General features: G+C 35.2%; 1 protein-coding gene across 5 annotated transcripts in view; it reads left to right on the forward strand.

The window, feature by feature from the left end:
• PTPRK (protein tyrosine phosphatase receptor type K) overlaps positions 1 to 25,871 on the forward strand; it is a 565,921-nt gene that overhangs the window by 442,236 nt on the left and 97,814 nt on the right. For all 5 annotated transcript variants that reach the window (XM_059177599.1, XM_059177596.1, XM_059177595.1 and 2 more), the window contains exons 8-11: positions 4,675 to 4,977; positions 10,917 to 11,026; positions 12,200 to 12,401; positions 16,364 to 16,469. In XM_059177599.1, the coding sequence (XP_059033582.1) occupies positions 4,675 to 4,977; positions 10,917 to 11,026; positions 12,200 to 12,401; positions 16,364 to 16,469 (721 nt within the window). The remainder of the gene's footprint in view (positions 1 to 4,674; positions 4,978 to 10,916; positions 11,027 to 12,199; positions 12,402 to 16,363; positions 16,470 to 25,871) is intronic.

The following is a 25,871-nucleotide window of genomic DNA, read 5'->3' on the forward strand; positions in this document are numbered from 1 at the left end:
GTTGCATGTATTACTTCAAATTAGTATTTTTGTAATCTTTGGGTAAATACCTAGTGGTGCAATTGATGCATTGTAGGGTAGTTCTATTTTTAATCTTTTGAGGACCCTCCATACTGTTTTCCACAGTGGATGCACCAGTTTGCATTCCCACCAACAGCGCAAGATGTTTCCTTTTTCTCTGCATCCTCACACCAACCTGGGTTGTTTCTTGTGATTTTGATTTTAGCCATTGTGACAGGCGTGACAGGTTTTCTGACAGGTTTTCGTTTTCTTTGAACAGACCTCTACATTTGCTGTTTAGAACCATGGTATCACTATGATGACTGCCCCCTAAAGTCATCTGTAAACTTTAGATTATTACTAGGAATATCAGCTGTTTTTGGTTTGTTTGTTGGTTTCTTGTCTCATTGTCTCTACTCATTTCCTAATTTACTTAAGTAATTTCCCCCCACTTTCTTCAATGAAGTAATGTCATAATTTCTAACACAGTTACATTTTTTTAATTTACTTTTTTTTTTATAAATTTATAATCCCTTCTTCTCCTATACTCCTACTTGTAGCAAACATCAGTCTATTCTCTGCATCTATGAACTTCATTCATTTTTCTTTCTTTTCTATTTTTTTTATTGTTTTAGATTCCCCATATAAGAGAAATCATATGGTATTTGTCTTTTTCTGCCTGGCATTTCACTTAGCATGATACCCTTAAGGCCCATTCATGCTACCACAAATGGCAAGATTTCATTATTATTATGGCTGAATAATATTTCACTGTTTTTAAATGTACAGACACATGCACACTTTGTTTCCATATCTTGCTTTTATAAATAATGTGCAGTAAATATAGGGTTACATATATCTTCCAAGTTAGTGTTTTATTTTATTTGTATAAATACCCAAAAGTAGAAATGCTGAATCATAGAGTAATTCTATTTTTTAGTTTTGTGAGAAACCTCCATTCCGTTTTCTATAGTGATCACATCAGTTTACATTCCCAACAATAGTGCTCAAGGGCTGTCTTTTCTCCACATCTTTGCCAACACTTGGTTTTGGGCTTGTTTTGTTTCTGTTTTTGTTTTTGTGTACATTTCCCTAGTGATTAATGATGTTGAACATCTTTTCATGTATTCATTGGCAATCTATATGTCATCTTTGGACAAATGTGTATTCAGATCTGCTGCCCATTTTTTAATTAGTTTTTTTTTTTTTTTTTTTGGGTTTTGGTTTGTTTGTTTGTTTTGCTTTTTGCTATTAAGTTGTATGAGTTCTTTATATATTTTGGTTATTAGCCCCTTATCAGATATATGAGGTATATATATTTCCTAACATTGAGTAGGTTGTCTTTTTGTATTGTTGAAGATTTCCTTTGCTATGTAGAAGTATTTTGTTTAGTATGATACAGTTCCACTCTCTGTTTTTTGTTTATCTTTCTCTGTTTCTTGTTTATCTTGCTTTTACTTCTTTTGTGTCAGATTCAAAAAACCATCACCAAGACCTGTATCAAGGCGTTTACTGCCTATGTTTTCTTCTAGGAGTTTTATGGTTTCAGGTCTTACATTGAAGTCTAATATATTTTGAGTTAATTTTTGTATATAGTTGAAAATAGTGGTCTAGTTTCATTCTTTTTTTGTGGCTGTCCAGCTTTCCCAACACCTTTTATTAAAGAGACTGTTCTCTCCCTCATTGTATAATCTTGGCTCCTTTGTTGTAAATAATTCCCTCTGTTCCACTGATCTATGTGTCTGTTTTTGTGTCAATATAATACTGTTTTAATAACTGTAGCTTTGTAATGTAATTTGAAATCAGGGAGTGTGATGCCTCTAGCCTTGGTTCTTCATTCTGAAGATTGCTTTGACTGTTCAGGGTCTTTAATGATTCCACACAAATATTAGGATTGTTTGTTCTATTTCTTTCAAAAATGACTTGGAATTGTTTTTTTAAGATTTTTATTTATTTATTTGACAGAGATCACAAGTAGGCAGAGAAACAGGCAGAGGAAAGCAGGCTCTCTGCTGAGCAGAGAACTCGATGCGGGGCTCGATCCTAGGACCCTGGGATCATGACCTGAGCCGAAGGCAGAGGCCTCAACCCATTGAGCCACCCAGGTGCCCCTGCCTTGGAATATTTTTTTAAAAGATTCATTTATATAGAGAGAGTATGTGAGAGAGAGAAGTGGGGAGGGACAGAGGGAGAAAGAGAGAAAGAATCTCCAGCAGATGAAGGAATTGATCTCATGACCCTGAGATCATGACCTAAGCCAAAACCAAGAGTCAGATGCTTAACGAACTGAGTCACCCAGGAATCCACACCTGAAATTTGGTAGATGTTGCATTTCATCTGTAGATTGCCTTGGGTAGTATGGACATTTTAACAATATTGATTCTTCTAATTCATGAGCATAGAATATCTTTCCATTTATTTGTATCTTCTTCACTTTTTTTATGCTTTTCTTATGCTTTTAAAATTGTGTTAGAATGCAGGTAAGTGTAAATTGAATAGTAGGATAAAATGAAAAGATGGATGAAAGAGAGTGATCATTTGGAAATAGAGAAATTTAAAAAAAGGAAAGAGAAATTTATAAAAGGGGTAAATTTCAAATTTAAAATACGGTGTTTTCAAGTACCTAAATACTAGATATTTAAAAAAAAAAAACTAAAACTAAAACAGAGAAGTAAATATTTATTGGTGTTTGTGCTCATCATTTTATGGGAAATTTTTATTCATATACTCCAAGTATTTTAGGGAGAAATCTTACTTTCTTTTTTTTTTTCTTTTTTAAAGATTTTTATTTATTTATTTATTTATTTATTTGACAGAGAGAGAGAGGGAGAGAGAAAGAGAGAGAAATATCACAAGTAGGCAGAAAGGCAGGCAGCGAGAGAGGGGGAAGCAAGAGAGGCTCCCTGCTGAGCAGAGAGCCCAATGTGGGGCTCCATCCCAGGACCCTGAGATCATGACCTGAGCCGAAGACAGAGGCTTAACCCACTGAGCCACCCAGGTGCCCCAATCTTACTTTCTTATTCTAGACTTTTGTCACAATGGATGGCCTAACCTGAACTTGACCTCTAAATTCTATCAGGTTGCTGCTGTTAGGCAGTAAAATTAGTTTATCTGGGAATTTAAGATGATGCTACCTATAACTGCCCGTCATCTTGGTGGTCAGTGGTGCCAAAGAATGTGTTTTCACTAAACTGTAGACTGAAGTTTGTGTCATGACCTCACTCCCATGCCTGGTGGGGAAATGTGAGCACAGAGCTAGACATATAAAGAGGGTTTTTTTGGTTTTTGTTTTGTTTTGTTTTGTTTTTTTTAATGATTAGAAGGCCACATCTTTCTTCCAACCTACTTATAATGCTTAATGTAAACCACATAAAACAAAAGTGATAAAATAGGGGGATTGGATACTGTGAATAATCAGAAGGCTGGCACAGAGCATTTAAAACCCAAGCATTGGATTCTACCATGGATTAATTTGTATGTATATGTATGTATTTTTGTAGTTTTGAGGTTTTAAATGGGCACCAGAGTGTATTTCAGACGGCACATATAATGCATTGAACTAGAATCCCCGTTTGGGCTTGCCATCTGTGTGCCATGCTGATGATTTTTACAGAACTGAGATTTTAGTCTCAAAAATGAAAATTTATAAAAACACTCAAATTGGGTTTTTTGTATTATTTATTTTCCTTCTTTTTTGTCGACTGACTCCCAGTTAGCAAGGGCATTGACTGTTCTTAGTGAGTTAAGGGAGGTTCCAACATGGCTTTGACCTAGGCCTTGATTTTAATCTCTTTGTTCAATCAGAGTATGAAAGCTTAGCTGTGTTTTGGTTTGTTTACTGTGTAGACTTTGCCATGGCCATGACTTTCATAGAGTAATTATTTTGATTAAGTTAGACGATTAAAGTTAGTCTTGCATGAGGAAAGAATACACTTGGGAAGTGGTGATGGATGGACTCCAGTCTTCAGAATGCTTAGTTCTGCCAGCATTTTCCAGTTGAATGGAAATTCACCTCCCAGTTTGGTTTGGGTGACAGTGAGTGGACTGTCAGACGTGAGTGTTTCCTAGAAAAAGACAGAAAGAGATCAAGAAGGATCGATGACAATGCAAATATCCACATGTGTTCTTGCAAATAATTTTTCTCAGATATTTTTCTGCTTTGATGAACAACATCATTACTGAAATAATAAATCTTAATTAATAACTGTGTCACTTTTTGGTAAATGGTAGTTTAGTATTACAATTAGACTAATTAGTATACACCATAACTGGTGACATGACAAATCATAGAGCAGAACGTGTTGACTCTTATCCATTATAATGTATTAGCTAATTGACTTGCTCAGCAACGACAAGAGAAAAGAGAGATGGGGAATTGGGCGGTAACAACAACAACTATAAAAGCATTATGGCCGCATTTTCAGGGTTTTGTCTTTCCGCCATGTTCCTGAGTACTGTGAATTGTTAACATTTTCCATTTCTTTTCCCATTAGTAAATCATAGCCCCTGACCAAAACCTTCAGAAATAAGATGATGAGTAAATAAAATGAGAATAAAAGATGATTTCTGCGTTTTCCTAGGTGTACATCTGCTATGTCATGCTCAGTGTTTGATTTTACCTAGATTATTCATTGTGAAGTTGACAGCCATCTGCATCTTTGATTTATTTTTCAGAACCTATGCGAACTCCAAAGACGTTAAAGATTGCTGAGATACAGGCAAGACGCATCGCTGTGGACTGGGAATCTTTGGGTTATAACATTACTCGTTGCCACACTTTTAATGTCACTATCTGCTACCATTACTTCCGTGGTCACAACGAGAGCAAGGCAGACTGTTTGGACATGGACCCCAAAGCTCCTCAGCATGTTGTGAACCATCTGCCACCTTATACAAATGTCAGCCTCAAGATGATCCTAACCAATCCAGAAGGCAGGAAGGAGAGTGAAGAGACGATTATTCAAACTGATGAAGATGGTATGTTCATATTTCGTTATTTTAAAAAGGGGGAATCATATAATCAGATTATGTCATTGCTTACTATTTTCTCTAGAGTCACCAAAATTGAATTGGATTCCGAAATCTGCTAAATACTCTTAATGAGGTTAACTTTGAAAAGTGTTTGCCTTTAACTAAAAAGCTTAATGTTCTTCAGAGTAGCATCAAACACTGGATGAAATTTACCTCTACTGTTTTCTATTTTTATATGTTAGAGAAATAACAACTACACTAAAGCTTAAAGTTTTTCCTATCAAATATATAAAAATAATTCTCACTATTCATGGCATTACATCATTTACCTATTGGTAAAATGCACTTGGTTAAAATTTAGTTTTTTACATTTTACAAACCAATAATGCAACTTTCATTTTCCTTAACATTTGAAAACAGCATTGTTTGCCTTTCCACTCATTTTTAGATGGTTTCATGTAAGTTTAAGTATAAAAGAAGGTTGAAAATCATATATTTAAGTCTCAAGAAAGGCCCTTTTCAGATATCATCAAGCTGTCATCTTTTATCCATTTTATTACCACCCAAGGAATTTAATTATATAATGTCCAATGTCTATATGTGTCACTTCAGAATTATTAATAGGAACAAACATTTATATTAATATTATAATTTACCCAAACCTGCTCTAGCATTATAGTTTGTCATTAGTGTGAATAAGTACATTTCTTGATTGAATAGAAATGTGCCCTGTACCCAAAAGTTGTACAAATGATGATACTATGATAATAACAATAATGTATTATTTTGATATTAGACATTTTGTTTTCAAAATTTACCATTATGAAAGGAAGCATGAAGGGAAAAAAACAAAACATGACCTATTTAGTGAATGGAGGCAAAGCTGAACTCTGGGAGTCAGGAATCCTGAGTTTTCGGTCCTGGCACCAATAATTCTGTCACCTTACCCAATCTGTTTGTTTACTCCTCTAGATTTCCATTTCTCATCTCTATATGGAAAGTTTAAGTAAGCTGATCTCTCGGGTTCCATCCCCTTCTGAATTTCTCCTTGAATAGCCTGTCATTAGGGCCACATTTTTGTTTGGATTTTGGAAAACAGGATGTATTTCATACCCAGGTGTTTTCAGTTACCCTCAAGTTCTGAACTTTAGGCACAGATACAAATTTGGATGACTATCAAGTATGAGACTGCCTTAAGATAGGTCAATAAAAATTAAAAAAAAAAAAGATAGGTCAATATACTACAGTTTCTAGAAGTTTTTCCATATCACTTCAAGCTCTCTCACTTTGGAAAGTAGAAATGACCCAGGTTTGTTCTATTATTTTTGTTGTTATAAAAGGAAGTGAGAGCTTTTCAGCCTCATTTAGCTCAGATTTTGAAGAAAACAATATTGTCCTAAAATTATGTATGGAGTTATTTTCATATTTCTAAAATTTTCAAAGAATAAACCTAAGACTTATTTATGATAAATGCATTTTGTCATGTATAAGGTAACCAAACATGATTACCTCAACTATCATGTTTGCATTTGCACCTAATCTAAGCCTTAATAACATTTCAAACAACAAAACTTGCTCTTATTAGAGCACTCATAAACCCCCACACATACACAGAACATAGCCCAACACATTATTATATATGAAAGAATAATTAGCCTAATTGTTTCATAGATGGATGGTAGAAATGGAAAGTCTAAGATTGAAAAGCTCTGAAAACTCTCTATTTCAGTTCATAAAGTGGGATAAATACTAAAATGTCTGTATTACTCTAGACCTTTTTAAGCCATGTTTTTAGTATTAAGAATGTACTTTATTACCTGCCCTTAAAATTTTAAAAAGTTGATTTCTTAATCATTTTATTTTTTAAATTTTTAAAAAGATTTTATTTATTTATTTGACAGAGACGAAGCGAGAGAGGGAACACAAGCAGGGGGAGTAGGAGAGGGAGAAGCAGGCTTCCCACAGAGCAGGGAGCCCAATGTGCTCCATCCCAGGACCCTGGGATCATGAGCTGAGCTGGGGCAGACGCTTAACCAACTAAGCCACCCAGGCACCCCTTAATTGATCATTTTAGACTCAGTTACATTTGTGCTTTTTCTGCCAATCACTCTCTAATGATATAATTCATTTTGGTGGTATACTTTGGTATGGCTTTTAGTTTGCCTTTCTTTCCCAGAAACCAAAGAATGCAGCCAGGCTCATGGAACTTTTTCATATTTCATTAAATTTTTAAATGTATTTTTGTGTGCACCTACAACTAGATTAATAATCAGGAAGCAAATTGCTTTGAAATCTTAAATTATGTCCTAAATCCATAAACTTCATGACTGTGCTATTTTATATAAAAACAGTTTTATAAAATCAAATTAATGATACATAATTTCAATATTGTTTCTTATTCTAGTTTTATTTTAAGGTATGTTTTGAAGAACTTTTTTACTGGCTGTAATGATACTGAGTTTCATGTTACTTCATAGCATGGTCACAAAGTAATTCTTTCTACTGTAAGAATTTTTTTTCTTCTCCTTTGTTTGTAAAAAATTTTTTTTTCTTCTCCTTTGTTTGTAAAAAAACTAAATGACTGCAGGACAAACTTTGTATATCTCCAAGTAACTCAGTCTTAAGATCTGCTCACACGAGCTCCAGTTTCTACAAAGAATACTTGATATGACCCAATGTTCCTGAGAGGAGGGACAGAATATCTAAATCATAATCTATTGTTGCAAAGATCGATGGGTTATGATGATCTAATTAAGTCAGTCTTACTAAATTATTGCTGCCCTATATACATAGAAAAAGAATAAATTATCAACCATCTAATAAAAGAATATAATTTCATGAAAAGAATTCTAGGGACATCCATAAATCATGAGAGCAAAGCTAAAATGATTTCCCACCAGAACCCTAAGGTAGAATTTATATTTAATTTATTGCATACATTTTTTAATGCATGGGTAGAATTTTTCATATGTGATTTTGTTTTCATTTTTTATCCTAGCATTTACAAAAATCAATATTATGAAGTTAGCTCAGCAGAAAACCCTGGTTTGGGGACATTTTTTGCTAATACAGAGGTATTTTTAAATGTACATTTATGATATTTTAAAGTCTATAGTGCTTATTTAATATAATCTTGCCCCACCCACATTTCATTTTTCCTCTCTTCCCTTTTGAGAGTTATATTTTAAAGGACTTTCCTATACACACACACACACACACACACACACACACACAAAATAGCTGAAACAGCTCTCAAATAAATCACAGGCAAGGGAATGAAAATCAGCATTCTGCTTCCATTAAAAGTTGTTGATGTGGAAATGTGAAGTGACATTCCCTGCAATACGAAGATGGCCATGATGATGGTCTTAGTAACTTCATGTTATATTTACACAAATCAAAAGTATATATATATATATATATATATAAGAGACATTATGTATAGATATTGTCCTCCTTCACAGTTGGAGAATTATTAAATATAATTAATCTGTGCCCACTCCCTGCCCCACCTGTTTATGTGTGTGTTTTGTCGTTCACCTAAGTGTACTTCTTTCTCTTGTCCACTGTACTAGTCCTAGTACAAGATCCATAGCATGGTTCTATCTTGGCCATAATTTTTCCACAAACTTTTCCCATTTACAAATAATGACCTGTAGGTACTTTAAGTGAATTTTATTGACAAAGTAGAATATATGTAAGAAGAGTAGGGGGGGCGCCTGGGTGCTTCAGTAGGTGAAGTGTTCAACTCTTGATCTCAACTCAGGTCTTGATCTCTGGGTCTTGACATCAGGGTCATGAGTTCACGCCCCATGGGCTCCATGCTGGGTGTAGAGCTAACTTTAAAAAAAAGAAAAAAAAAAAAAAAGGGAGTGGCACCTGTGTGGCTCAGTGGGTTAAGCCTCTGCCTTCAGCTTAGGTCATGATCTCAGTATCCTAGAATCAAGCTCCATGTCTGGCTCACTGATCAGCAGGGAGTCTGCTTCCCACTCTCTCTCTGCCTGCCTCTCTGCCTACTTGTGATCACTCTCTCTGTCAAATAAATCAAATCTTTTAAAAAGAAGAAGAAGAAGAGCAGAGAAATACATAAATTCTAGGAAAGATATTCTTTAATTCTGCCCCTCTTCTGGTGCAGAATTATGCAAAATTTATAACTATCTTTATTTGTAAACAATTTGAAATACATCCACCCCACTTTATATATTTGTTGGCCAAATTGTGGTTAATGAGCACAGATAATAATTACAATACCATCAAATAAACATTTTCTCACTAATTGGGGTCTTGCCTTCTCCTTCCTTCAGCAGCCACCATCTATGAAAGTTATGGAAAGGTGAAGAAATATTTTTCCTTAATTACAATCATAAGCTTGTTTTCACTCTGCTCAAATGACATAACACCTATCACCCTTGTTAGTTACCAAAAAAGGCCCATGGCAGCTTCCGTAAGTGTCCCGGAGTACACACATGGGCTGTGATGGCCTCTTTGCCTTGATCAACTGTCTAGGCTCTGCCAATACAGGGGACCGGGGACTTGCAGGAAGTGGATGCCTTTGGTTAAGTGCTCCCTAAACCCTCAGCAGACAGACGCATGTAATTATCTTCTGAAGTTTAGTGCTGACATCTTTTCTGTTTATGGGTTTCTTTCCTTTATGGTTTTTCTCTTTATGAATTTATTATTAATGTTCCAAATTACATTGGTTGTCCCAGAGGTCATAGCATCATTCATCGTCTCCTTGTGGTCTGAAATAAATCTTCCTGTTTTGACGTATCATTCAGAATTTCTTGATGCTGCTAGCTACGATGCAGTGCATTTCCTTTGATCCAGTGATTTTTAATTTACTTCAATCCTTACAAAATTGCTGTATACTCTGCAACTATATTTCTAGATAATGCCATGTGTGAAGTTCACTGAAACGTTAGATTAAGGAAAAATATTAATTAGAAACAGTACTTGCCCAATATTGGGTCAATATTTCAAAAGAAACCACATATTTTAAGCAAAGATGAGCAGGATATATATTTAAACATTATCAGAACAAGAAACTGGATATTTTTGTGAATAAGTAGCAACTATATATTTAGACAAAGTACATAAAAACAAAGAGCAAAAGCATCTGATGTTTTATATTTTGTCAATAGAAACTGACACATTGTTCATTGCTGCCACTGGGTATTGTCAGTTATATGACATTTGCAAATAAGGAATGGTAAGAAGGTTTCTCAACTCTTGTCATACCTGCGGACACTTCAGAACTAGTTATGCTGATTGTTGAGTTCTGGACAAGTCTGATGTTGTAAAATGGTTTGATCCTTAGCTTTACAAAAGGGAATTTCATTTAAAAGACTGAAGCAATAATATTTGAACCTATTCGTCTTAAAGGTTTTTTTTAAGTTGTAATAATCAGTGTTGTCTTTTTCACATTATAGAAATTTAATAAGAGTAGCAATAGAGTCAGATTGACTATTACTGGGCATTTCAATTCAGTACTCTATGATTTGGCTTTTGAGTCCGAGGAGTATTAATTATTATTATAATTCATTATTTAATGAAATTTGTTTATGGAGACACTTTAGGGGCTTATCATAATCTTCAGAATATCTTTCAGGGACTATGGCTCTGTTCTTGAAACAAATTACAAATGAGATCTTCATGTTATTAGAGGTATACAACAGAGAAAACCAGACTATACAATTTATTCAGCTCCCTAAGGTGATAGAATATTCTTTTGAATAAAAATAACTTTGGAGTTGTACGTTGTCTGCATTAGAAGCTTATAGATTACTTTAAATTCCTGTTTGTTAAAATCAAAAAACTGGTCACATAGCTTATTTTCTTTTTAAGGATACTATTTTTTATTTTTAATTTGGCTTATATAACACAGTATTTACCTCTTCTGTTTCTGATGTAAGGATCGTTGTAACCCAAACTGTATATATTTGTAGTGCCTGGCCCTGTACCGGTCAATTCTCTTCAAGGAACATCCTTTGAAAATAAGATCTTCTTGAACTGGAAAGAACCTCTGGATCCAAATGGGGTCATCACTCAATATGAGGTATTTGGAGAATAAGGAAGTTAATTGAAATATATGTTGAAGGGAAAGTAAAAGGAAAAAGAGAAATAATGAAAAATAAGTAAGTGAGGCTTAGGGGATCAAAGTCATTTTTAGTACTGTGCTGTTTTTACGTTACAAATTCCTTGATCCCAAAATTGAGTTTCAAAACTGAAATACTGGATGGCACCCAGAATTTTCTAATTCTTCAAGTAAATGTATGTTTTTGTAGTTGTTTCAGGGAAACAGGATAGGCCTTTTTAAAGAGACTTACTGATGGTTATAAAGAATGAATTTTTATTAAAGTAATATACTCATATTTTATGCTGTAATCAGGGGAAGCCATTGAATATCAGTTGTTTCAGAAGAAAGGATTCCTACCAAAACAGCAAAATATATTATAAACCTGACTATTCCAGAACTTCATCTCAATTTTGATTATAAATCATTATCTTGTTCTTAAAGAGGAGAAGCTAAAAGAAATAAAAGATCATTATAATTGCACAAATGTGTAGTTCTGTTCCTGTATAGGCAGTGTTGTTTAGAGCATAAAATGTTTAAATTTCTAGTGGCTATAGAGTACAGCATGGGAATGGGAATCACTAGGGCAGTCTTATAAACTGTGACTGCATTAGCACACTTGCTATAGTTCTATGGCACTGCTATAGCACAGGGCAATTTATATTTATATTTATGTGCTATTTATAAATATGTGCTATTTATAGCAACAGTGCTATTTACATGAAATCTGTTATGTAACTCAAAGTGTGGGATGATATGACTCACAGCAAACATTTGTTGAACACTTTCTGTGTTTCCTGTACATTAACATATATGACCGTAAGATTGTGGATGTGTGTGTAACCATAATATTCTAAAAAAATATATCTTTTGATGAAAGAAAATAGATGCATATTGGTCAGTCAGATATATTACCTCTAGGTATATCTATGGCTGGCTGGCTGGATGAATGGTTGGATGGATAGATGGACAGACATTAGATATAGAATGACTGTGAAATAACCATATCCAAATAAGAAGGAAATGAAGTTTAAGAAAAATGTGATTCACTCCACAGAGATACCCTTGAAAACTCCCTTATTTAAAGGAGGTTTATTTAGATTATATCATGACTTATATTGGATGTATAATAGCAAATATATTTCTTTAAAACAGGTCAGCTACAGCAGCATAAGATCATTTGATCCTGCAGTCCCAGTGGCTGGACCTCCCCAGACTGTATCAAATTTGTGGAACAGCACACACCATGTCTTTATGCATCTGCATCCTGGAACCACCTACCAGTTCTTGATAAGAGCCAGCACGGTCAAAGGCTTTGGGCCAGCCACAGCCATCAATGTGACCACAAACATCTCAGGTATGCAAAAGAATAAAGTGCAAACAGGATTGGTTTGTAATAATGTGTCCTGGAGAATATGTACTCAAAATAGTCATCTCATTTATTAAATCTTTAATATAGCTAGCTATTCCTGATTGAAGTTCGTTAAAGAATTATGTAAATACTACTCCTGAAACCAGTATGACACTGTAAGTTCACAAACTAGAATTTAAATAAAAATTTGAAACAAAGAATTATGTGAATACACATAACAATTGGTTGTATGTCCAAACCCAAAAACATCTCAGTCACTTTTAATTGATAGGAGTCCTTTTTAAAATGTCATTGTATCTTAATTAGAAGTATTAAAAGTTCATTATGAATGTGAACAGACTGATTATGCCTTTGAGGAGTTGATAATTATTATGGTATCAGAACTATTGGAAGCAGATTTTATCAAAAGAATGATGACAGATCTTTGATCCACTGTTAGAGTGCCACATACACATTTTGTCTCTCTTTTCTATTTTCCCTGGCGTTCTGATATTTTTAATCAACATGAGTAATTCTTTCTCTTAGAAATCTCACATAAATTCATCTAAATTTCAGAATGGTAAGGTACAAGAGAACTTAAGCTGATAAACAAATATAGTTAAATTTCACATTATTTTATGCTCACAATTTCAGTTTGTAATTGACTAGGTTATTTATAGATACGATTCCTTCAGTCAAGTCATCAGTTAAACCTGATTAAATTTGTCTAATAATTAGCATTGTCATATGCCCTAATTCTACTCTAGCTTATGTAATGTTTTATCTTAGTTATTTAAGATTATTAACATAAATATATATTTATAAATGTAATATTTCTATTTGGAAACATTTTGAATATAAAGCCTTAAAATTTTTATCATGAAAATATTAGCTATTCCAATATGAGCTATTTATCTTATTCTTTAAAAAAAAAAGAAAAGGATTTTAAAATATCATCCATGATGTTAGAAAATAGCGGTATATTAAAAATGCCAGTTCACTTCCTAATGGAATAATTCTAAATCACCCATTTAAAATACTTATTGAATCACTAAAAAATATGACCTGGTGATAGCATTGTACAGTGAAATATGTTTCCCGCCCTCTAGAATAAGCCGTAGTGCTGTATTTGAATAAGATCCTTCAGTAGAGACAGTTACAAAATTACATGAACTTGTAAAACTGAGAACATTGAACAATGGGCATTGTCAAGAACCGTATTTTATTATGGTTTAGAAATGGTGTTTTTTATTGAATAAAGAATGTATAATTAAAGACCAGAACACCCATCTAACATTTTCTTTGAATTATTTAACTGCAGTTTTACTTGAATCAACCTATATACATGGGTACTTGATTTGAACTTCAAAAGCTTGATTGCAATCACTGTACCCTCAGAACATGTAGTAATCAAGCTAAGGCTAGTAAAATTTATGGTTAGTGTGGTTCTCAGCATCACTTGAAATTTTAAGGTAATTTATTTTTATTTATCCCTCAAGTACAGAAATTATATCCCTCAGCATTTTGAAAACAATTTAAATAAAAGTGAAATCAAGTTATTGGAGGCATAGTATGTGTGTGTGTTTTAATACACATATTATATATATAATCTACATGTATATACATATTTTACATACTTAATATTTGTCAATTCAACTTCCTAAATAACTCTTCAGATAATTTATCTCTTTCGGGTGTCACTGTTTCTTCCTTTCCATCTGGACCATATTTTAAACAGATCATTGAAATAATCTTTCCAAGCACTATCCTTGCCTTCAGACTTATTTTTCTATCAATCTTTGTACAACATATATTTATTTCCTAAATTTTTTCAGTCTAATATGTTGTATTTAGTAGGATAAAGCCCAAACATGCATGCATAATTAGCATTTGTGCCCCTTAATTTTATAGTTCCCTCCATCTACCACTCCTATCCATGAACCCAAAGTTCCAAGCCTAGCAGATGGCTTGTAGCTGTCATAACACAAAGTCCCCTTTCATGGGATCATGTCTTCAAATATTGTTTCCCATCTCCTGCACTTTATTTGAGACATTCCTGTCCTCATGCATTTTTACTGTTCTTTTAATATTCAGCTCAAGCATTGTCTAAACCCTGAAGTTTTCTCTGTTCCATTTTTCTTACTCTCAGCCCTGGTTTAGACTAGTGGTTCACCTAAGTGTGGTTCACACTCCAAAAGCGTCAACATCACCTGAAAATTTTCTAAAAATGCACAGTATCAGACTCCTTGCTGGGCCTAATGAATTAGAAGCGCAAGGGGGAAAGGCAGCAATCTGGGGTTTAAGAAGCCTTCATGGGCTTCTGATCTCACTAGTTTGAGAACCACTGTTTTAGCAAATGAACGGACTCCTCTTTAAGTCACCTAAAATTTGACTATAATTTTTTTTGTTGTTTGTTTAAGATTCTCACTCTTGGCAACTGGAGGGTCTTTCGGTTGGGCGTTTGCCTTCTGCTTGGGTTATGATCTCAGATTCCTGGGATTGGGCTCCCTACTCAGCGTAGAGTCTGCTTTTCCCTCTCCCCCTACTCCTCCCCACTGCCTGTACTCTCTGTCTGTCTGTTTGTGTCTCTCTCTTTCTCAGATAAATAAATAAATATTTAAAAAGAAAACATTTTTTCACTCTTGATAAAATGTGAATCTCTACTAATTCTCTAAATGCCAGAGACCATGCTTTGTCTTTATACTCACAACACTTACAGAAATTTGACACATTGTATATATTCAATAAATGTCCAATGAGTGAATGAAATACTTTGAAATTTATATTAGATGCCATCTGTTCCCAGTTTCTCTGATAATAGACACATTTCACTGGTTATGTCCTCCCTGAAAGATCTTTCTACATGGAAATAACCAAAAGCCATTTGAGGTTACTTTTGCACCCAATTCAAGATTAGGGAGTCCTCCCCCTGACTGCAACCATTATCAAATATTTGAAAATTTATAAGTTTCTATTTTTTAGGAATCTGGCAACTTATGTACTAGTTGATGAGAAATAAATACTACAGTTCCCATTCCCCTTTACCACACTTCCTCTATACGTTTCTAGTTATTTTTCTTAACTTTGTGCAAGAGCCAATTAAAGAGTTAAGCATTTTTCTTACAAAGTGGAAAAAAAAGGGGTAATTATCATAACTTTGTTGCAGAAGGACCTTCTCATATAAAAGCAATAGAAGAAATAGGAAATTATCAGTAAAATCCTATATAATTAAATATTTTTCTGCCTCAATAGAAACAAAATTTAAAAACAAGTAACAAATGGGATTTTTTAACAGCTCTGATAAAGGTTTAAGGTAAATAACATAGGGAATGTTTACAAATCAGTATTAGAAAAGTTCACATCTGTAAAAATAAGTTGATAGGCCCCGATGTCAAAAATATCTGCAGCTGTGATTACATTTCAAATTAAAACTGGAGTCTCCGCTTTAATTTTAATTTTTATTTCCAAAGGGTGGGGGGCGGGGGGGGTGCAGGGAACAGCAGCAGGACCTAAAATATTCTACAACCTTTACATGGTACCCAGCACTGCCTCACTACGGAGCCTCGGGCTCACTTCCTACCCTCTCTGCCTCCACTTCTCCCTGTGCATATCCATAACCAGGACTCCCCAGAGTCAACGCTATTCACCTCCCATCCTGTCTATGCTGGTTTCAGGGTCTCAGGAAACCAGAAGCCAAAGCACCTTCAAAAAATGTTTAGCGTGTGTGTGTGTCCAAGTTGCCAGATGACAATTTGAATTTCAACAAAAAATCGTGGCTTCATATTTTCTGCTACTTTACATTCCCAGTGTTAACATCCATTAATAATGTTATTCTACAGACAGAAGTACATTTTAGAAAATTAACATGAAATTGGTTTCCCCCATTCCAGATCATTCATTCATCCTGAACTGTGATATAATTGTTACTTGACAGAAACTTTTTTCTTCTCTCATTAATCACTTACCAGCTCCAACTTTACCTGACTATGAAGGAGTTGATGCCTCTCTCAATGAAACGGCCACTACAATAACTGTATTGTTGAGACCTGCACAGGCCAAAGGGGCACCAATCAGGTAAGAGGTGGAAAGTACTAGTAATAGGGAAAAATAGCAGTAGGAGAGATGTCTTCTCACAGTTGCTTAACAGTCGATATAGTGGTTCATTTCTAAGAGATGTTCAGTTGAAGATAGCTGTCAGAAAGGCTTTATTTTGGTTTTGTTTTGGTTTTGTTTATTTTTCATTTGGACAAAGCCTGAAGATAGACTTTTAAGAGTGAGGTTTGAAGGGGTTTTTGAGATTATTCATGATCTGAACCATTCTCTGTACTCTGATTTAAGAGCATTGCTCTTTGATTTTTATTTTTCTCTAGTTCCATTTCATGCCACTTCTCTGTCGATATCCATGGGATATGAGCTTTGAAGGTATTTGTCAGAAATAAAAGGGGAAAATAACTCCTATCCAATGCATTAAATCTTTATAATAATTTATGAATGCTTGAAAAATAGGAAGCTTTGAGGAAATAGAAGGAGATTAGTTATAATGAATGCAGCTTACCTTTTAATTCCTAAATTGTTGCTTCTCAGGAATTCCATAGTAAATATTAAAATTCAATTTGCTATTTCCTTTCAATATTAAAATCTCCCATATTACCCTCATCTTGCAGATTATGAGCCATGTTGTTTTCTAGAAAATATGAGCCATGTTGTTTTCTAGAAGTGATTTGAATTATTCCAATGATTTTAATTTTTCACATTTGTAATTAGATAAATGTCCAAAACTTAAGCAAGTGTCCACGTGAAGCTTGTAGATTTGGAGGATACTTTTATTTTTATACTTCCCTTGAGAAGTAAATCGAGGCACAGAAATCAGGGCAGATATTTCAGAATTAATTCATCTCAAGTTGTTTACACGTTCACTGAGAAAATTAATCTTTGTTCTGTGTATAAAATAAATACTTTTAACCCTCTGAGAATTTTTGAACCATTCAAACAGTCCTATATCATAGGAAAGGAAGACCTTTTCCCATTTAAAAAAGTTTATAATAAAAAAATTATTAAAAGAACCTGAGTCCATAAAGAAAACTCCTATTTGTTCTGTCTGACTTAAAATCTTGGGAAAACCATGCTGGAGAACAAGAGAGACAACTGAATACACTTGTAATATAAACACTTATGAAGCACGGGCTCCTTGAAAATGAAAAGTACATATATAGTGCTATTCATGAATCAGTGATCTGTGAGTGAGTCTGATTGCTGATCCAGAGGAGAAAGAGAAAATGCCTCCATTCAGCATCTTTTTCTATTGACAAGTAATCAGGGTCATTCACATGTTCCTACGTGTGATAAAATTTACTTACTAGGTGTGAGTTCTGCTACTGCTATTTGAATGAGCTACCAGGTACTTGTATTTCTCATGTAAGACTTAGATATTAGAGTGAATTCAGCTTTACTTAGTGTAAATTGCATACACAATGTAGAATGCTGCATAACGTAACTTTCACTAGCTCTTTATTCATTTAATCATTTTATTACACAGACATTAACTATGTATCACATGCCTGGCACTGTGCTAAATTTTGTAAATTAAAGACAAAATGATCACAACAGAACATAGCCTGTGCCCAGATTTGTCATGGACAATCAAAGAAGTCTGTAGCCTTGTAAATCCTTTGCTCATAATTGGTGTTGAGGAACTTTGTTGAATTAATGAATGTGTTATCAGTAACATGTTTTGAAATCAAAAATCTTTCTTTTACTTCCTTTACATTTTCTTATTAGAAAATTTATAATTTCCAAAAATTCATATAGTCTTAACTAGATTTTTATACAAAAATAATCCTTAATAATCCTATATCCTTGGGGTCCCTAGGTGGCTCAGTTAAGCATCTGACTTCGGCTCAAGTCATGACCCCAGGGCCCCGAGATCGAGCCCCACATCAGGCTCCATACTCAGAGATTCTGAGTACATCCAGAAGATGGAGCTTCTCCATCTCTCTCTGCCTGTTCCTCTGCCTACTTGTGCGCTCTCTCTCTCTGTCAAATAAACAAATAAATAAATCTTTTTTAAAAATAGTAATTCTGTATCCTCTTTCTACGACACAGAAATGTACTTCTTGGGCGCCTGGGTGGCTCAGTGGGTTAAGCCGCTGCCTTTGGCTCAGGTCATGATCTCAGGGTCCTGGGATCGAGTCCCGCATCGGGCTCTCTGCTCAGCAGGGAGCCTGCTTCTCTCTCTCTCTCTCTCTGCCTGCCTCTCCATCTACTTGTGATTTCTCTCTGTCAAATAAATAAATAAAATTAAAAAAAAAACAAAAACAAAAAAATTGCTAAAAAAAAAAAAAAAAGAAATGTACTTCTTTGTATTTGTTGGGAAGACATTGCACCTTCCCTGGAATTGATTCCCATGGCTGAGAACTCCCAAATTTTACATAGTAGGAGATTAGGGTTCAAAAATTAATTTACAACCAGGAATACTATAGGAAGAAATAATTAAATTATGTATAAACAGCTAGTATAAAAGAATGTTACTAACAGGGAAAAAAAATCTGCCTTCCAACTAATATTCTAATCCCATCTTGTCCATCTGTATTTTACAATGACTTGCTCAGCTATCTGGGAGTACCCGTAGATGGGGACCAGGTAGCAGGACTAGACTTGTCTTGTTGACCAATGTGGCCTCAGATGAGCCCTGCTTCCTTTATTTTTTGAATCTTCCCAGGACATAGTCCTGTCTCCTTTCCTCTGATCACATTCCTTCCTTTGATATTGCTACCATTAACTGGAGCCTTATCTTGAGGCTTATCTTGTCCAGTGCTCTAACTTCTTTGAAAATAAGGACCCAAATTAAAGTAATCAGTTTTCATGGCACTGTTATTTATGTCTGATGCTTCCAGTCTTTGATTTGTTTCCCATCACTTCTTCAGATTCTTTTTTTTTTTTTTAAAGATTTTATTTATTTATTTGACAGAGAGAAATCACAAGTAGTTGGAGAGGCAGGCAGAGAGAGAGAGGAGGAAGCAGGCTCCCTGCCAAGCAGAGAGCCCCATGCGGGACTCGATCCCAGGACCCTGAGATCATGACCTGAGCCGAAGGCAGCGGCTTAACCCACTGAGCCACCCAGGCGCCCCACTTCTTCAGATTCTTGAAGCTATTTTATTTTTCAGCCAGATTCATATTTATGTCAGCGTATTAGAATCTCTTATCTGCTAATGCTTGCTGCCATTCCACTCGGTATGCGGCCCGTCTTCTCTCCTCCCAATAAAAGCTAAACCTATTTACCACCTAGTTAAACCTCCTGAGATCCTACTGCACCATATTAGTAGCCTCTGCCAGACTGCACCGTAAGATCCATTTGTCCCAAGGCCAGTGGAAATACCTAAATCATTCTGCTCTGGTCTTCCTAATGTCAAACAAACTCCAGTTCCTAAAGCCTCTTTATCGTAGCACCTTGTTACAGAGAGTCTGTACGTTGAGTTCAATAGTGTTATCAAGAAAGCCAAAGTTCCCAATAGTTACTATAAATGTATTGATTCCAGTGACATTCAATATGCACCAGGGACCGAACTGGATACTTGGAACAGAAATCCACATAAGGTGGTTTAATATGTGCCCTCAACTGTTAATTGCAGACTCAGAAATCAATGAATGACAACAATGCAGTATGAGAAGTGAAATGACAGCAGTTAGAAAAGGTGGTACTAGAGCTGAGTTTTGAAGGAGACGTAAGAATTAGCTCAGCCAAGGGTCACTTTGAAAAGAAGGAGGTGGTTGCTGAGAAGAGAAGACACAATAATCCTCCCCAATAATTGCAAAGCGAATGGTTGGATATGTGACAGCGTGGTGCACTCCAGAACTGCAAGCAGCTCAGATCATTGAGAGGGGAGGGCATGTGGGAGAAGAGAGGTTGGAGAAATAAGCAAGGGCCAGAGGGAGAGGCTGTTTAGTGCCCGTCCAACAACTGAAGGTGGCCACAGAGCGACTGAAAGCGGAGACTATTATGAGCAATTTTATGTTCCTGGAAAGATCACTCTGACAGAAATGTAGAGAATGAATTGGGAGTAAACCAGAATGAAACCAGTCCCAACACAAGGTGCTGTTGGGCCACATTAAGACAGAAGCAGTGGAAATGCACGAGGTTGTGACTCTTTCACGAAGTTTTACACAAGTAGGAGAGATAAAGCTCAATGAGAAACTGAAGGGAATGGAGACTTAAGGTGAGAAATGGTAGCAATTTTTGAGAAGTGGTACCAAAGCAAAAAGTCTTCTAACAATTCAAGGGTTTTTTGGGGTTTTTTTTTTTTTTTGAGGTTATTAAGTAATTACAAATATTTTTATTTGTTGTATTGGATTGCTGTCTAAAACCAAAAAGAAGGCATGCTCTCTTTGGAATGAGTTCTTTGGATATTAGAAATTATAATATATGTTTTATATATATATATATATTTGTTTTTTAAGATTTTTATTTATTTATTTGAGAGAGAGACAGTGAGAGAGAGCATGAGAGGCGAGAAGGTCAGAGGGAGAAGCAGACTCCCCATGGAGCTGGGAGCCTGATGCGGGACTCGATCCCGGGACTCTGGGACTGTGACCTGAGCCGAAGGCAGTTGCTTAATCAACTGAGCCACCCAGGCGCCCTGTTATATATTTTTTGTATTTCATTCTAAGGCATCATGATGTACACAGAGCAAAAAATGCATCTCTCAGTATCACTGACCACTGTATTCTTCGGCTCTCCTTTAAGACTGGTCTTAACATGACTACACGCTAATATAAACATGCGCAGTACAATTCTGGCAAGTGTGAGGGTTTTTTTGACAAAATTAATTTTTGAATATATAATTATTCTAAAGGCTGAAAGTTGCTGTCTGACTTACCTAGACCTTTGACTCTCCTTACCGACTTTTTAAGATCTGTCTCTAAAACTGGCATCACTCGACAGTCATTAGTATGGTTCAGCATGAATATCACCCACATTTAGAACCAGTTCCCTAGAATACATAATTTATTTTCCCCTTTTTAAAAATCATTTTCCATTTTTCATAGATGGATTCAAATTCTAGCCTGAGTAGATATAATTATAAATTATAGTGTGTAGAATGTCCCACTTATTAAAAGATTGACCCGATGTAGCTGTGTTTTCAGATAATGAACACAGCAGCAGCATATTGCAAAAATACAGGGGAGAGCCCCTCAACGGTGAACTCAGTTTATTATAAGATGTAACAAATAAATGTGTATTTAACTGCAGCATTTTCCAAATATAAGCTTTATCTATTTTAAACTGCCAGAAAGCTACGTGTTCTAGGGTGACTAAATGTTTATTTTATAGGTAGAACCCAATTTTTCAGTGTATTCTTAGTTAGGTAATTAGTAGATAGTCGTGAAATGCAGTCAAAACCACCATTTCTTTGCAGCCACTCTGGAAAACAGTATGGAGTTTGCTCAAAAAGTTAAAAATAGAACTACCCTACAACCCAGCAATTGCACTACTAAGTATTTACCCAATGAATACAAAAATACTAATTCAAAGGGATACATACACCCTGATTTTTATAGCAGCATTATCTATAATGGTCAAATTATGGAAACAACCCAACTGTCTATTGGCTAGTGAATGGATGAAGAAGATGTGATATGTATGTATGTATATATACCACACACACACAGAATATTACTCAGCCATAAAAGCAAATGAAACCTTGCCATTTGCAACAGCATGGATGAAGCTAGAGAATATTATGCTAAGCAAAATGAGTTAGTCAGATGGGGCACCTGTGTGGCTCAGTTGGTTATGCATCTGCCTTTGGCTCAGGTCATGATCTCAGAATCCTGGGATCAAGTCCAGGCTTCTATTCGGGGTGGGGGAGGGGGTGCCTGCTTTTCCCTCTGCCCCTCACTGCAGAGTTTGTGTTCTCTCTCTCTCTCAAATAAATAAAATATTTTATAAAAATTAAGTCAGTCAGAGAATGTCAAATACCATATGATTTCACTCATATGTGGAATTTAAGTGACAAAACAAATGAACAAAGGGAATAAAAAGAGAGACAAACTGAGAAACAGACTCTTAACCATAGAAAACAAACTGATGGTCGCCAGAGAGGAGGGCAGGGAGATGGGTGAAATGGGTGATAAAGCTTAAGGAGGACACTTGTGATGAGCACCAGGGACTGTATGGAAGTGTTGAATCACCATATTGTACACCGGAAACTAATATTACACTGTATGTTAACTAACTTTAATTTAAATAGAAACTTTTTAAAAAACCACTATTTCTTCTACAGTTGTATTAAGTCAAGAAATTGTCTGATGCCCAGTGATAGTTTAACAGAAATACAGATGAACATTTATATCTGTATCTGTATCAGTTGGAGTTCAAGCACTGTATGTTAGAGTTGCCCCCCACCCCCGGTCAGTTCACAGATACACAACCTGAAACATTAGAACTACCACCCTCTTCCATTTGCAGAATATCCTTTTTCATCTCAGGAATTTGAAGAGATCAGATAGTTGCACCTGATATTTTTAACTGCTGCTATGACATCGAACTTACTTGAATTCCAGATAAAAATGCTTTGAAATTTAAACTAAGACAGAAATCATCTTTTTGGCCGATTTTGCCTTCTTTTTATCCTTATATACAAGCTATATGGTCCAAGTAAAATCTCTTAATTTATTCTACAGAACCGCAGTAGGTAGATGTTTTTTACTAACAGAAAATGAGAAGAGTCTTGACTTTCTATTAAATATTCTCTCCAGCCCTTTTTTAAAAATTTTATTTAAAATCAATTAAGTAACATATAGTGTATTACTGGTTTCGAGGCAGAGTTTAGTGATTCATCAGTTGTGTATAACACGCAGTGCTCATGACATCGCTTGGCCTCTTTATGCCCATCGCCCAGTTACCCTATCCTTCGCCCCCTCCCCTCCAGCAACCCTCAGTGTGTTTTCTATGGTTCAGAGTCTCTTATAGTTTTTCTCCCTATCTGATATCATCTTCTTTTATTTTTCCCAGCCTTTCCCTATGTTCATCTGTGTTGTTTCTTAAATTCTACCTATGAGTGAAATCATATGATAATTGTCTTTCTCTGATTGACTTATTTCATTCTCTTAGCAGAATACCCTGTAGTTGTTGCATCCATGTCATTGCAATGGTAAGATTTCATTTTTTGATGGGTGGTAATATTAAATAGACATGTTCAATCCTGTTATTCCTTATTTCCCTTATCCTGCTTTAGTTTTCTTTAGAGTGCTTATCTTGACATACTGTGTGTTTTTTTTAAATTCATTTATTTGTATTTCCTACTAGAATGTAAACTTCATGAGAGCAGAGACTTTTATTACTGTGTTCATTGCCTTAACCTCAGCACTTTAAGGTTAGCATAGAATGGCACTGAATAGACATCTGATGAATGAATAAATAAGCACTTGACTGGAAAATAGGATAGCCACTATCTTTAGCTAAATACCAGGTAGTATTTTTAATGTAGCATGTCAGTGATAAGCACAATAAATATTATAAGACAGTGGTTTGAGGCCTTTTTCAAAACCACAATTCCTGAGAAATACCTCTGATGGTCTCCTCAGTGCATCTGTATCATTATAATTTGTGGGTGGATTGAGGACTAAATTGAAAAAGCATCCCAATTGACTCTAACTTATACTCCAGTTTCATCCCTGATACCTACCTCCACCTTTAGAATAACCTCCACTGGCTTTAGAAGACAGAGTAACACTAAATGAACTAATCAGAGAAGGTTTTATAGCAGAAGTAGAAAAGCTAGAATCTCTTCAACAGGATGTTCGGTATGTTTAGTAACAATGGTCATTCAAGTTTGAAATGAAGAATATACAACAGGAGGTAGTGAGACAAAGGGTGGAGGGATAAGGTAAGAGATGTGGTAAGATATTAACCCTAGTGCAAAAAGTATAGATTTTTGCCAGTAGGAGGGCTCCACATAGTTTTGACAAAGTAAAAAGTTAGAGAAGAGTGGTTAATACTCAAAGTGGTGGTTTAGGAAAGTATGAGCATTTTGAAAAATGGTTCTTTTGCATTCTTCATGAACAGTTCATGGCATTTAGAGACTGGATCGATGGTGTGATGGGTGGATGGGTAAATGGATGGATAGAAGTTTGGATGAATGGATGATTGGATGGATGGATGGACGGACGGATGGACGGATGGATGGATGGGTGGGTCCCCGGAGAACATGAAGAAAAAAAATGAGGGCAAGAAAACTAAACGTAAAGTTTAGTTTTAGTAAATATGGACGTAAAGTTGTAAATATCCCCCTAATGGTGGAAGCAGTGGGAATGAAAAGAAATGGCATATTACAAGGGAGGTAGAACATGGTTAAAATAGAATTTATTAAAGTTAATGTCAGGATTTTGAGCTTTGTTGATTCAGAAACTGATCCTTCTTCTTACGGAAATAAGGAAGCCCTGAGGGAAATGGCTTGTGTGTTTAAGGAGTTAAGAGATGAAGCACAGGGAGTATGATGGTCACCAATATATTTAAGCCTTTACTCTGTGGATCCTGAAAATGTTTGCATTAGGTCCATATGAGCAATGGTGGCTGTGCGATCTCAGGAAGTCTACTCATAAGAAAAATAGCAAAACACTGGAGATAGGAAATTTCTCCTAAAGATTTAAGGAGACATTTTAGATATGAAATGAGAGTATACAATTGTATAATTCATTATTTGCTATCACTAAGAAGTTGCACAACCTAAAACTAAGACCAGATTCTCAGAGGTTTTATTTACTAACGGGTTAAAAAATATATATTAGGCAGTTGTAGGTAATTTTGATTTCAGCTTCAACAATTTTAAACATGAAACCAAGCAGGCTGTCTACTACATGTATCATTTAATCACTTTTTGAGCTAATGGCAAAATCCCCTTATTTTTTTTAGTCTTACGACTGAAGGAAAATTGTATGATGAGAAGTCATCATTTGGCGTCCCAAAAAACTATATACCAATGTCTAATCAAATTAAAGTATAATAAAGTGAAATCATTTTTAGTTTTTTAACATAAAGAAACCATATTTTCAGCATCAAGTGAAGATTCATGATGCCAGTATATTGATTTTAACTTAATCATAGAAATATTTTAGGGATGCCTGGGTGGCTCAGTCCATTAAGCTGCTGCCTTCGGCTCAGGTCGTGATCCTGGTTCTGGGATCCAGTCCCACATCAGGCTTCTTTCTCAGTAGGGAGCTTGCTTCTCTCTCTGCCTCTGCCTGCCACTCTGCCTGTTTGTGCTCTCTCTGTCTCTCTCTCTGAAAAATAAATAAATAAAATCTTTTTTAAAAAAAGAAATATTTTAAAACTTTAATTACATACAAAATATGGGCAGAGTGAATGCAGCTATTTAGGTGGCATTGGGATATTTTAAATTGCTAAAGTACTAAGCTCAAACAATATTTAGATCCAGCTAGAGTTAAATACCGTTCAGTAATTAGACAACCACAAGGATG

The sequence above is a fragment of the Mustela lutreola genome, chromosome 6, assembly GCF_030435805.1.
Source record: "Mustela lutreola isolate mMusLut2 chromosome 6, mMusLut2.pri, whole genome shotgun sequence".
NCBI classification, from domain to species: domain Eukaryota; kingdom Metazoa; phylum Chordata; class Mammalia; order Carnivora; family Mustelidae; genus Mustela; species Mustela lutreola.